At 41.7% G+C, this 12,846-nt stretch overlaps 1 protein-coding gene across 3 annotated transcripts; it reads right to left on the reverse strand.

The window, feature by feature from the left end:
• Positions 1–135: 135 nt before the first annotated feature.
• Positions 136–11,451, reverse strand: LOC139296760 (solute carrier family 12 member 9-like). 3 transcript variants are annotated; one of them, XM_070919264.1, is made up of 15 exons: positions 11,244–11,451; positions 10,438–10,572; positions 10,045–10,182; positions 9,855–9,961; positions 7,988–8,189; positions 7,682–7,789; positions 7,149–7,260; positions 6,640–6,797; positions 5,990–6,072; positions 2,673–2,797; positions 2,357–2,549; positions 2,079–2,253; positions 1,186–1,332; positions 490–1,079; positions 136–402 (listed from the first exon to the last, which is right to left on the reverse strand). In XM_070919264.1, exons 1-15 carry the CDS (start codon positions 11,449–11,451, stop codon positions 136–138), a joined length of 2,748 nt encoding a protein of 915 aa, XP_070775365.1. The 3 variants fall into 3 exon arrangements, with proteins under 3 accessions (XP_070775365.1, XP_070775364.1, XP_070775363.1); XM_070919263.1 differs by having other exon boundaries at positions 136–345; positions 427–1,079; XM_070919262.1 differs by having other exon boundaries at positions 136–1,079.
• Positions 11,452–12,846: the final 1,395 nt, after the last annotated feature.

Raw genomic sequence — 12,846 nt, forward strand, 5'->3', positions numbered from 1 at the left:
ACAGGGGAAACATGAACTGTATAAATGCAAAATGGGTAAGACCCAAGTATAAAACTGGTTTGCTGTGGTGTCAGGTCTGATAGTGTGGTTGACAGCTTAAATATCAGGTGAATAAATTGGTGATCAGGGTTTTTTTTAGAGGTCGGTAGTGACCACAGGGGTGACCCCGTGAATGAGCAATGTTGGGCCCAGGTCTCGACTCAACAGGTCCACGTGGTGTAGGTAGGCACGGTAACGGCTTGTGTCTGCTGGTGGCCGTGGTAAATACAGGAAACGCACAGCAGGCTGAGGGGCACCGTGTGTGCGAATCAGATTGTTGACAGCACAGATGTATTCATCGGTCAGCTGAGCAGCATTATTGGGAAACGTTTGGATACCATCTTCCTTCTCAGCTTCCTCTTCCTCTTGTTTCTCCCTCCTCTCCGCATTCTGTGCAGACTCTACCAGATTCCCTATCTCCCTTCCTCCTTGTCTCTGCCAGTGCAGCGCCACCACCTGGTCCCATGCCACCATCTGCACGTGAGCTGAGATCCTTAGCTCCTTCAGCATCGCTCGGAGCTTCACCTCCTCCTCTTCCTTCAGACTGCAACCAGCCTCCACACACAGGAAGAGGCGGAGTCTTGCCTGGCTCCAGGCTCGGCTCTCATGAAGCACACAGGCCAGTTGCAACAAGAACAGTGAGCAGATGTCGACATAACCGCGACTGTCTGGTCGAAGCAGATTCAGAGGCCACACGTCAACAAATGGCCCTGTCATGCTTCGGTGGCGCCCAATCTTTCTTCCTGACCCCAAGACCTCCTCCCGGTTGAACTGGTTGAAGTAACGAGCCAGTGTCACATTCTTCCCCATTTTTACAGCGTCAGCAATCACTGACACATATTCCTCTTCCTGAAGGTCTTTGGGTTCCTCAGCACCCCGCACATTGGGAAAGAAGGGAGACCGTTGCTCTCGGGGGTCTATGGATGGACTCCCTGCATCCAAGCCATGGCCTGTAGACTGGAGAATTTTACCTTGGAGGTGGTCTTGAGGGGTGCAGTCATCATAGAAACCCAAGACAAGGGTATTTGGCCTCATTCCGCCTAAATGCACACAGATGTATCAAATGTTTGTTTTTGGATAAGAACTGTAAGGTTCAATGATGGAAACCCCGACATCATCATACAGCAATAATGTAAACTTTCCTACCAAAGCCTGTGACGAAAAGCAGGTTCTGAGCTCCATGTCGGACAGAGTTAGCCAGGGTAAGGTTGACAAACGCCTTGATGTTTAGATGGTCCACTAGAGACAGCCAGGAGTCATAACGGCTCTGCAGAGGATCAGAGGGCAACCCATCTGCAGAATCACACACAAAAGACACAAAAAGTGAAATGTGTGGGAGAGAGAACCATCTCATTCCTTCAAGGGCAGCATGTGTTTGTTTATTGTGGGTTACCAACCTAAGCAGCTCCCTGTGTAAACAAGAAAAAGCCTGCAGTGTATCTGGGTGTATTTTGGTGAAAGTATGACTGATTGGAGCATACTAAGCATACGGCTGCCATTCGTGGAGCGGATGTGCCGTTGATTTAATGTTTTTATTGGCTACACCTGCAACGCACGTACGCCGTGCGTAGTGTTGTGTGAGTTACAGGTAAAAGAAGACTGTGAGTTTTCCCTTTGGGATTGTGTCTTCAGTTTTTGGAGACTTTCTTTCTCACCAAGTTTGTGTGGTATGGATAAGTTAACATCTACAGACTACATAAGGGATAAAGTTACTAAGCAACTGCCAGGTGGTACTGGCAAAATGTCCTGTTTGATACAAAGTTGCCGATATAAAGTATGACTACTTAAAACATAGACACTTTATAATCCATTTCTGTGTAAAAGGACTGCGCACACCTTGCATAAAAAAAAAATATAAAACTGATTGACCAATTTTTACGCTTGTAGAGTGGATTTCCGCGGTGCATACGCACCACTTATGCGCTGCTCTCACGCCTGGTGTAGCCAGTTTCATTGATTATAGTGGAAGCTTAGTGTTGCAGCATCCACTCTGCCTATGTTACATGTTCAATGTAGCCCGCCCGTTACACAAGTCTTACCCAGTAAACCCAGCTTTACATGTCCCAGTACATAGAGGCCACTCTTCTTCAGGTCATTAATGAAAGTCATAAGACCTGTACAGCTGCGAGGGTTTGCCACCATCAGCAGCACCTGGGGCCTCCAGAACTTCACATGGTCCTTACGCACATCCAACATCAACAGGTATTTGCGCACCTGAGTGAATTAAAAAAAATGGGAAAGAGATGTGATGATGTAGTAGTTCATGCAAACTTGCATCATATTGTTGCTTCATATGAGAAAGATGGCTTGTTTGTACCTGGTGAAAGATGAGAGCCTGGCTGATGAAGCCCCAGTTGCTGATGGGACCGAGGTAGTGAATTAGCATTAAGAGCAGCAGCATAAAGGCTATGCTGGCAAATGCATAAATGGCATTGATAAGGAACATCATGACCAGGCAGCCAAGAATGCCCAGAGTGCAGGTGTGCCATGTAAAACAACGAAATGAGGGTCTAAATTAAAAAACGACAAAAGACAATGACAGAATATGGAATGAAAATGACCTTTTCAACCGTGATTGTGCAAATGAAATCCCAAACAGAAGGCTTAACTCACTGCAATACCCTGCACTGTACCTGAAGTTTGGTGCAGAAGCCCATTCGAGAGCCAAACAGGCCAGGTTCACAGCAGCATACACCAACAAGAAGAAGATAGTCACAATGCCAGCAATGGTGTTCAATTTACCAGCAAACAGCACCACCTAGTGGAAAGAATAGAGAACATTAATTTGGCTTTACATTCAAAACACATCTTACGGAATAGACCCGAGGTTCTCAAACACTTGGCTGCAGGAGATTTGCCTAGTAATTGTTTGTTGTTGTTAATGTAGATGTACAGAAAAATTACAAAAATCTAATGAGTATTTTGTATTTGTGCAGCTTGGATCTCATTCAGGTTGGAGCTACACGTTTTAAACATTGATAATAATACAAATATGTAACAATAAAAGTGAGCAGGCTTTGGCACACACATTACTTTAGTGTCATTGAGAACTATGTATACAAAGAAATATAGCTCCCTATATCTACACTACACAAGTAGCTTAAGACCCCTGGATGTCCCTTGACCTGAATACAAACCACCATGATAAAACAGCTTAACTGGTTTAAATTACAGCTTTAATATACATGTCCATGAATGCTGTAAACAAAATAAAATTTATAATATGCAACAAACCTTGCTATCTACCTAACATGGTAGTGAAACTTACTAGTGTAACAGGACAGTACCCTGCTCTGTCTCCCTGGCAGGAAAAAAACATTCCAAGCTTTTAGTGCTCTTCATTTGACAAATGTTTAGCCAATCGAAGCAGAGCACAATGTTGCACTAAATATTTTGCACCGCTGAGTGGCAGGTGAAGGATCAGCAGACCCAAATCTGACAGGTACAGTGCATCCGGAAAGTATTCACAGCGCTTCACTTTTTCCACATTTTGTTATGTTGCAGCCTTATACCAAAATGGATTAAATTCATTTTTTTCCTCAAAATTCTACACACAACACCCCATAATGACAACGTGAAAAAAGTTTATTTGAGATTTTTGCAAATTTATTAAAAATAAAAAACCTGAGAAATCACATGTACATAAGTATTCACAGCCTTTGCTCAATACTTGTTGATGCACCTTTGGCAGCAATTACAGCCTCAAGTCTTTTTGAATATGATGCCACAAGCTTGGCACACCTATCTTTGGGCAGTTTCACCCATTCCTCTTTGCAGCACCTCTCAAGCTCCATCAGGATTGGATGGGAAGCGTCGGTGCACAGCCATTTTCAGATCTCTCCAGAGATGTTCAATCGGATTCAAGTCTGGGCTCTGGCTGGGCCACTCAAGGACATTCACAGAGTTGTCCTGAAGCCACTCCTTTGATATCTTGGCTGTGTGCTTAGGGTCGTTGTCCTGCTGAAAGATAAACCGTCGCCCCAGTCTGAGGTCAAGAGCGCTCTGGAGCAGGTTTTCATCCAGGATGTCTCTGTACTTTGCTGCATTCATCTTTCCCTCTATCCTGACTAGTCTCCCAGTTCCTGCCGCTGAAAAACATCCCCACAGCATGATGCTGCCACCACCATGCTTCACTGTAGGGATGGTATTGGCCTGGTGATGAGCGGTGCCTGGTTTCCTCCAAACGTGACGCCTGGCATTCACACCAAAGAGTTACAATCTTTGTCTCATCAGACCAGAGAATTTTGTTTCTCATGGTCTGAGAGTCCTTCAGGTGCCTTTTGGCAAACTCCAGGCGGGCTGCTATGTGCCTTTTACTAAGGAGTGGCTTCCGTCTGGCCACTCTACCATACAGGCCTGATTGGTGGATTGCTGCAGAGATGGTTGTCCTTCTGGAAGGTTCTCCTCTCTCCACAGAGGAACTCTGGAGCTCTGACAGAGTGACCATCGGGTTCTTGGTCACCTCCCTGACTAAGGCCCTTCTCCCCCGATTACTCAGTTTAGATGGCCGGCCAGCTCTAGGAAGAGTCCTGGTGGTTCCGAACTTCTTCCACTTACGGATGATGGAGGCCACTGTGCTCATTGGGACCTTCAAAGCAGCAGAAATTTTTCTGTAACCTTCCCCAGATTTGTGCCTCGAGACAATCCTGTCTCGGAGGTCTACAGACAATTCCTTTGACTTCATGCTTGGTTTGTGCTCTGACATGCACTGTCAACTGTGGGACCTTATATAGACAGGTGTGTGCCTTTCCAAATCATGTCCAATCAACTGAATTTACCACAGGTGGACTCCAATTAAGCTGCAGAAACATCTCAAGGATGATCAGTGGAAACAGGATGCACCTGAGCTCAATTTTGAGCTTCATGGCAAAGGCTGTGAATACTTATGTACATGTGATTTCTTATTTTTTATTTTTAATAAATTTGCAAAAATTTCAAAAAAACTTTTTTCACATTGTCATTATGGGGTGTTGTGTGTAGAATTTTGAGGAAAAAATTAATTTAATCCATTTTGGAATAAGGGTGTAACATAACAAAATGTGGAAAAAGTGAAGCGCCGTGAATACTTTCCGGATGCACTGTATCCATTTAGATGGTTGTTGGGAAAAACTCTCCCTCTCAGTTCTCATCACTCCGTTCCCTCAGCATAGCTTTTTTATCTGTATTTGTACAATCTGTTCTTCATCCACGTTCATCCCATCTTTTCGCTACCTTGACATATTATATCATAACTGCCTCCTTGTTTTCAGGTGCTTCTTTCTTATCCATTCTCCTGAAATGTCCTGAGTCTTGTGTATTCTGTGTGAGTCATTAAAACTTTGGAACATTCGTACTGAATCTGCTTCTTGTCACTTTGTTCGTCATTGCTTCTAGAAATCAACTGTCGAGAGTCAAGCCAGTATCTGATGAAATAATCAATCACGACAATGATCAGATGCTAATGTATCTGCCTCCATTCGAGTGCTACCCTTACTTTTACCTTCACCTCAGAGCAGCACTGCATTTTTCCCCACCATCAACACACTTACAAAACACAAACAAACTGGCAATATACAGTATAATGTCAATGATGATGCATTTCCAACAATTGTGGATTATAGGATTAGGGCATGTCACTGTCCACTTCATCTTCCTAATTACTGAAATAGATGCCTCCTGTTAATTTCACACATTAGAAGCAGAAAGCAAAATGGAAACTATAATTAGGGTGTAAATGGTTGTAATGTTGTATTACTGCCCTTTACTGCTCATCTTTCTTATTCAGCTATCAATAAGGGGTTATGGGTAGCCGTCAATGCGCAATGGTAAAAAACTATCCATTTGGAAGGTGGTTTAATAGTCATTTCAAAAAGGTCACTAATCTAACATGAGGAAAACCAATATAAACAGAAAGGGGTTGAGGGAAAGGGCAAGGGAAAGAGGAAAACTGTAACCACTCCTCGTATCCTACCTGTACAAGCAGCCAAGAGACAAGCACTGAGGCCCAGGGGTTCCCACTCAGAGATGTTTTCCTCGCCAGTGCCAGAACACCACCTGTAGAGATTTATAACATTAACAAAAGCAAAGTCACTCTGTCTGTTATTGCTCATGGTCCTAAATCAGATAAACAACTGACTCATCATGCACTTGTCCTTAAGCCAAACACACAATGAGAGGATTTTTTTTCTTCCGAGAAAGTCAACACTGCAAGCCATCTGTTGTCAAACGATGCTTTCCAAATTAACTCGACTAGGAAAACGAGACATGATGAAATTAATAACAAGTGTCAATTTCTCACATTTGAGATGGAGGCCTCTTTCAACAGATGGCTGATTATTAAAATGTTGACTCAGCTTTATAGAAGACCAGCTGGAGTTTGATATGCTTTCACATACTCTGGATCAACTATTTAGCCCTGATCATAACCTAAACAACCAAGATTAGTAATTAAATCCTTCTCACTACAGACATAGTCAGAGGCCACATCAGCTAAAATCCCACTCTGCCAATAAACAAACAAAAATTAGCTGCTCTTTGGTGCTAATTATTAATGTTAGTGACAACAGGCAAAACAAATTGCAAACATTGGGCAGCAGGACACATGTTGCTCAAGAATCTCACCAAATAGGTTGTCTTTGGACAGGGCATACAAGATCCTCGAGGCTCCTATCAGGTTACTCATGGCAGCAGACATGGTGGAAGAGTAAATCCCAATTGTCACTAGGGGCGGCCATACATTGATATCTCCCAGGAAACTGTAGTCTCTTTGGAGAAGGTGACTAAGGACAATGGATACAACTCCAAATATGAAATGAGTCAAAAATAGTTGCTTTAGCAGATTAACTGTTGGTAAAACCACATTATTTTAAATCGCTTGACATGTGTGCAAACAAAAACAAGTAAAACCGCAAAAACCTCAAACTACAACTAAGATATTCTATCTCTGAAAAAGAAAACAAAACCCATTAAATATGTAAGTGACTGAGTGTTATAATCTGTCTACAGATCAGACTTTGAAGCCAATGACCATCATAATTAAACACTATAGCACCTATAGAAACTTCTTTGTTTTATACATGTCAGCTTTTTTGCACTACTGCTATTTCAGTGTGTTTGATTGTGTCTCTTACCGATCACAGGACCACGCAGCCAGCAGACTAAGCAGATTGTATGTGATGAAAGTTATAATAACAGCTGCAAGCGTTCCTCTTGGGATGGAATAGCTGGGGTTTTTCAGGTCCCCTGGAAAACACATGTCAAAAGTTAAATCTTCAACAAAACCATTATTAACCAACTATTAATTCCTTATTGAAGTTCTGCCAAAGTTCAGCCTTCCCAAGATGTGCACACATGTACTACGTCTTATATCAGAGGTTGGATCCACCAGAGTCTGCATTACTAGACCTGTCTTAATCTGTTGTTAAAAGGCTCCTCTTCAAATGTTGCTGAGAAATGCAGCTTTATCCTTTGCATCCCTCAGTATCTCACAATCCATAATGTGCGCTGGTCAATTGTTTCATGGAGCAATCAGGTAATAGTCTTCGACTTGTGATTCTCTTCACCTCAGGAAATATCATATGGCTTGAAGTAACACATAGCTAGAAAAAGGACCCTTTGCGTTTTAACAATATATTTATTCAAAGTTATTTCAACACCATCTTACCTGACATGTTGGAGCCTGCCATGATTCCAGTGCAGCCGTTGAACATGACAGCGAACACTGTGGCAAAACTCATCATGGCACCAGTGGTGTAGTCTACTGTGTAATTGGCTAGAGGGAGTGACAGGAGGCATTTATCATCACTTCCAAAAACAACCAGGATTTCCAACATTAGGTTAAGTCAATAATTCATTTTTTGCATCCTCTGCTTAAATATTCAAAGTCCTCAATTAACAAATAAGAGCTAATATTACAAAAAATTGGGTATAAATTATCAAAGCCTATAAAAACAACATGCCAAAGACTTACGCAATAGGTTACCCTCCAGGGTGTGGAGCCGGAAGCCAGAATAATTAGCGGTGCCCAAGCTGGTACTGTTGACAACAGACCTATCTGGCAGAATCACCACAATGGGCCCCACAATGAAAAAACTGATGAAGGTAGAAGCCAGGACTGTCGTGACTATGATGAAGATAATAAAGGCGGCTTTGGCATATATGTTGGCTCCCACCTGTAATGACAAGCCAAAAAAGCATATTGAAAATCTCAAATATGTTCACGTAACCCTGGAAATTTTGAGGATTCAGAAACATTTAAAAACAAGTTAGGACATGTAAAATTAAGAAGAAATATTTTGATTTTGCACTATTTTTAAGTCAGCTATCAAATTTAAGCAAATTTGTGGCATTGACCAACTTGACTCCTTCATACAAAAAGGTCAGATTTCTTTGAGTTGTACCCCTTCCATCGAAGCAGGTGGATTTGATCTACTCAGAGGCTTGTTCAATTAAGTCAGCTTGCAGCCGGTGTTCACCCGTTATAAATATGGCTGTGCCTCAAGTTTCCAGCAGATCATTGCTTACTAAGTAGCATTGTGATAGTGGGAAACATGGCATCTGAACTAAGTGAAAGTGTCAGAAGTCAAATTATTATTGTGAGCAAAGAGGGGCTTTGTCAGTGTCAAATCATAGCTAGACTAAAGGTTTATAAGAGGGCAGTGCATGGAGCTGCAGAAATGGGATCAGTTGTATCCAAAGCATGATCAGGCAGACCACACCATCACACCATCAGAAGATCAATACATCAAACTTAGTGCCCTGAAGCCACTTCATCACAGATACAGAATCTGCTAAATAAAGAACGCCAGACTCCAATCACCAAAAGTACTGTCAAACAAAGGCTGTCTTGTAGTGGCTTCAGAGGATGAGTAGCAGTTCATAAACCACTTCTCAGAAGAGGAAACAAGGCCAAACACTTGGGGTGTGCTAAGAAACACCTGCATTTTACTGTGGATGACGAAAAGTCCTATTTACTGATGAATCCAAGTTTGATATTTATAGCAGTAACAGAAAGGTGTATGTAAGGACACGAACAGGAGAGAGAATGATACCGCAGTGTTTCAAACCAACAGTGAAACATGGTGGTGGGAATATTCAAGTCTGGGGGTGTTTTGCCTACTCTGGAGTTGGACACCTGCAGCGAATCAACGACACCCTGACCAAGGAGAAGCACCACTCCATTCTTCAGAGACATGCTATACCCTCTGGTTTGCATCTTTGTGGAGAGGGATTCATACTGCAGCAGGATAATGACCCCAAACACACCTCAAAGTTTTGCAAGAACTATTTGAAGACCAAAGAAGACCAAGGAGTCCTGACTGTCATGGACTTCACCCCCGTTGAACATTTAATTTTGGACCCCACTGTGGACACCAATAAAATTCATGATGACCTCCTGACCTTTCCTTTAGCACCACCATCAGGACAGAATTTCCACTTGTATACATCATCTACACAGGCTTTCCTCTTTTGGCACCATGTAGCAAAAAAGGCAATTTTTCACTACAGCAGATTGCCATAAAAATTACTGGCCACAATCATGCTCAGAAGAGGATCAACTTTTTGATTCTAATTATTTGTGGCCTTTCCTTTAGGGTTGCAGTATGGACAAACTTGACATTTTTTCACACTCAAAGTTTATTTCTGACAACGGCACAAATAACTGACTCTTTCACATTCTGCAGTGTAATCACAATACAGCCTCTACATGCTGCCAGAAATGGTTGTGTATTCAGCAAAACATAGTTCGCAGAAAAATAAATCACAAAACTCCCTCCATTTGTATAAGCCAAAGATGAGCTGATAGAATGTATCTTAATTAAAAAAAAAAGTCTCACCAAGCAGACAACGAAACATAGGAAGAGCAGTACAGTGCCATACAGCAGAGACCACCAGTATCCTGAAGGCAACACCTGATGGAGACCTGCAGCAGCTGCAGCACCCTCTGAGGGACAGTAAAACACAATTAATTAATATAGCAACACACAGACATGCCTAGATGTCTCATCATGTCGTAATGGACCTTACCTTCTGGGACACCAAAGGCAGACATGACGGCCTCGACCAGGCCCAAAATGTAGAGAGCACTGCCACACACATTGGCAAAGAAAAACATGATCCCGATGCTGCCACCAAACTCTGGACCCAGGGCTCGGCTGATCATGTCTGGGAATCCAAGCTGAGGAATTTCTGACTCCAGATTCATAAATATAAACCAACTAAGCCTGGTCACAGTATCTCAGCTTAATAAAGACAGATAAAGATCAACCACTGGTCAGATTTGGGGAACCTGTGCCATTGGTAGATAAAGCAAATCATGGGGAGAAACTAAGTGCAGGAACATCCAATTCATTAGTTAGGCAGACACTCAAGTGAAGCTTTGAAGCTACAGTTTAAGTCTCTCACAGCAGTAAAGGATACAGTAGGCACCTCCAGCATCTAAAGCGCCATTGGTGGAGATGGCACAGACAGAAAGCACTGTCATCGTGATGATAAAATAGGCCACCAGGAACATGGCAACAGTCTGGTAGAGCCCTGCTTGACCCACAACAAATCCTGCAAGAGTAGGAGGAAATCTTATTTATAATGCAGCCTTATGGTTTACCTCAGGCCTGTAGCATTACTTTTATTTGCAAAGTCACATGCAGGAACACTTTGGACACAACAGATGGAATAGGGTCAAATGATTAGCCGATTAATGGGTTAGCTAGCTGTTAAACAGAAAATTGTCAATAAATTTGAATAATCTATTAATTGTCACATTCAAGAAAACTGCCAACATCTTACTATTTCTTTGTTTTATAATCTTTGTTATGTGAATATCTTTGAATTTTGCAAACTGACGATGGTACCAGGGGCATTTTCCACAGTTTTGCGACATTGCATTGATTGGACATGTAATTGACTAGATAACTAATGATAAAAAATAATGTTAGCTACACCGGAAAAAAAACCATGCCAAACAATAATGAACATTCATGATTTTTTTAAGTGACAGCATTCATTTAATTAGTGTTAGAGTATTTTATCAAGGCTCAACTGAATAATTCCTCCCGAACTGGATTATTTCACCCCCTTGTTAGCATCGACCTAACCGCTAACATTAACCAAATTGAACGCAAGGGCCTTTTTTCAGAAAATGTATTTATTTGTGTTATAGTTTGGTCTTTTGTCTTCTTTTTAGGGCTAAAGATTAAAGATTGTTTCTCTCCCTTAACGTTACTCACCAATTCGCAAAAACACAACGACGCTAAACATGGACAGTAAAGTTGGTATGACCACGCCAAACACCACTCCGAGCTTCTGCGAGGTTTTGTCCTTGGACCGTCGGCCGTCTCTGAGAGCCTTGACCCGGCTCTGTTTGGACACATCTTCTGGCTCCGGACCGGTGCTGGTGGTGAGTCGGTAATGTAGAAGAGGAGCCTTTTCTGACATGTTTGTCAGGTTAACGGCAACAAACGGTAAATGCAGCTGGCTGCAGTCAACTGAAAAAGAGAGGTAATACCGTGCGTGCTCAATTAAAGCCTAACGGCTTTTCCATTGACATGGTGAAACGTGCTAACATTCGAATCAGCGTAAAGCTACTTGAATGGCCGCCATTCACCTCAGCACCTCCTCTCTACCGAGCCCACTTCACCTTGTGCGGGTAATGACGGTTTGTTCATTTAAAAAATGACGTTGCTTCCTGTAAGTGGTTCATCCAATCAGTTACACTTTCTCCTTGATTAATCCACCAGGATTATTTTAATATCCGTTGACAGCATTACCAAATAATAACTAGCCAAATTAAAATGCCTTAAATTAACTATCTAACAAACTAATTTACCAACGAAATGACTAATTAAATGATGTCAGAATGATGTCAGAGTTTATTGCATATTATATTGCAAAGGTCGTAAACAGCATTCCTATCAATATAAAGTGTAGAATGTCATTTTACGTGCAAAATCTGGGTATTTACATACAGGAATTCACATAGATACCTAAAATAGATTTCCTGAATTGGGAAAAAAAAGCAAGACATAGAAACATGCACACATCTACAGCAAATCAATAACCTTTAGAATATAAATGTAAACAGAGATAAGATCTAAAAGTGCAATGGAAATAAACTAAATCTGCTCACTAAATACATACCAGAAAGGTATGTCAACACTTTACAGTCATCATTATTCTTCAGCAAGTATCGATGATTTTTTTTGTGTGCAAATAACAAGAATACAATTTAAAATCAAACCATTATGGGACTGCATATGGGCAGTGAGTTTTCATCCACTTTGCAAGACCTTTCTGTCACTGATTAAGGAGCAAAACAAATCTGGCACAAAAACATGAATCCAAACAACCAAGTTGAATTTTTAGTTCTGTCCACGGATCAAGCTGGACAACAACCTCTGATCCGAAACAATCATTTTGACTACTATACTAATAATTTTGCATCCAGTGGAGACTTGGAGAAGCTGCCTTTTCCTACATTTTGGCAGATTATAGGCTTGTATTGGTTCTATAACCAAATTTAAAGCATCCATAGTTTTATGTAGAATGATACAAAAAACTGCCTCCCTATCATACATTCATTTGTCTATGATCATTGTAGACATATTGCTGTCTTTCATTTCCCTCCTCCCTCAGCTGTAGTTCCTCTTAATGGTCAGCAAAGAAGGGTGCATACAAAAGCAGACTTTTCACATATTTGAGAAAGGCAGCGAGGTGAGGAGAAACTCCAGATCTTTCCAGGCTGTTTTACTCTGGTGGATTTTCATTCTTCTTTTATTGATCCCAGATGAACTAGTCCCCCTGTTGAAGAACACTGGGTCCACTGAAGTTGTT

Source organism: Enoplosus armatus, chromosome 14 (assembly GCF_043641665.1).
Source record: "Enoplosus armatus isolate fEnoArm2 chromosome 14, fEnoArm2.hap1, whole genome shotgun sequence".
In the NCBI taxonomy this organism is placed as follows: domain Eukaryota; kingdom Metazoa; phylum Chordata; class Actinopteri; order Centrarchiformes; family Enoplosidae; genus Enoplosus; species Enoplosus armatus.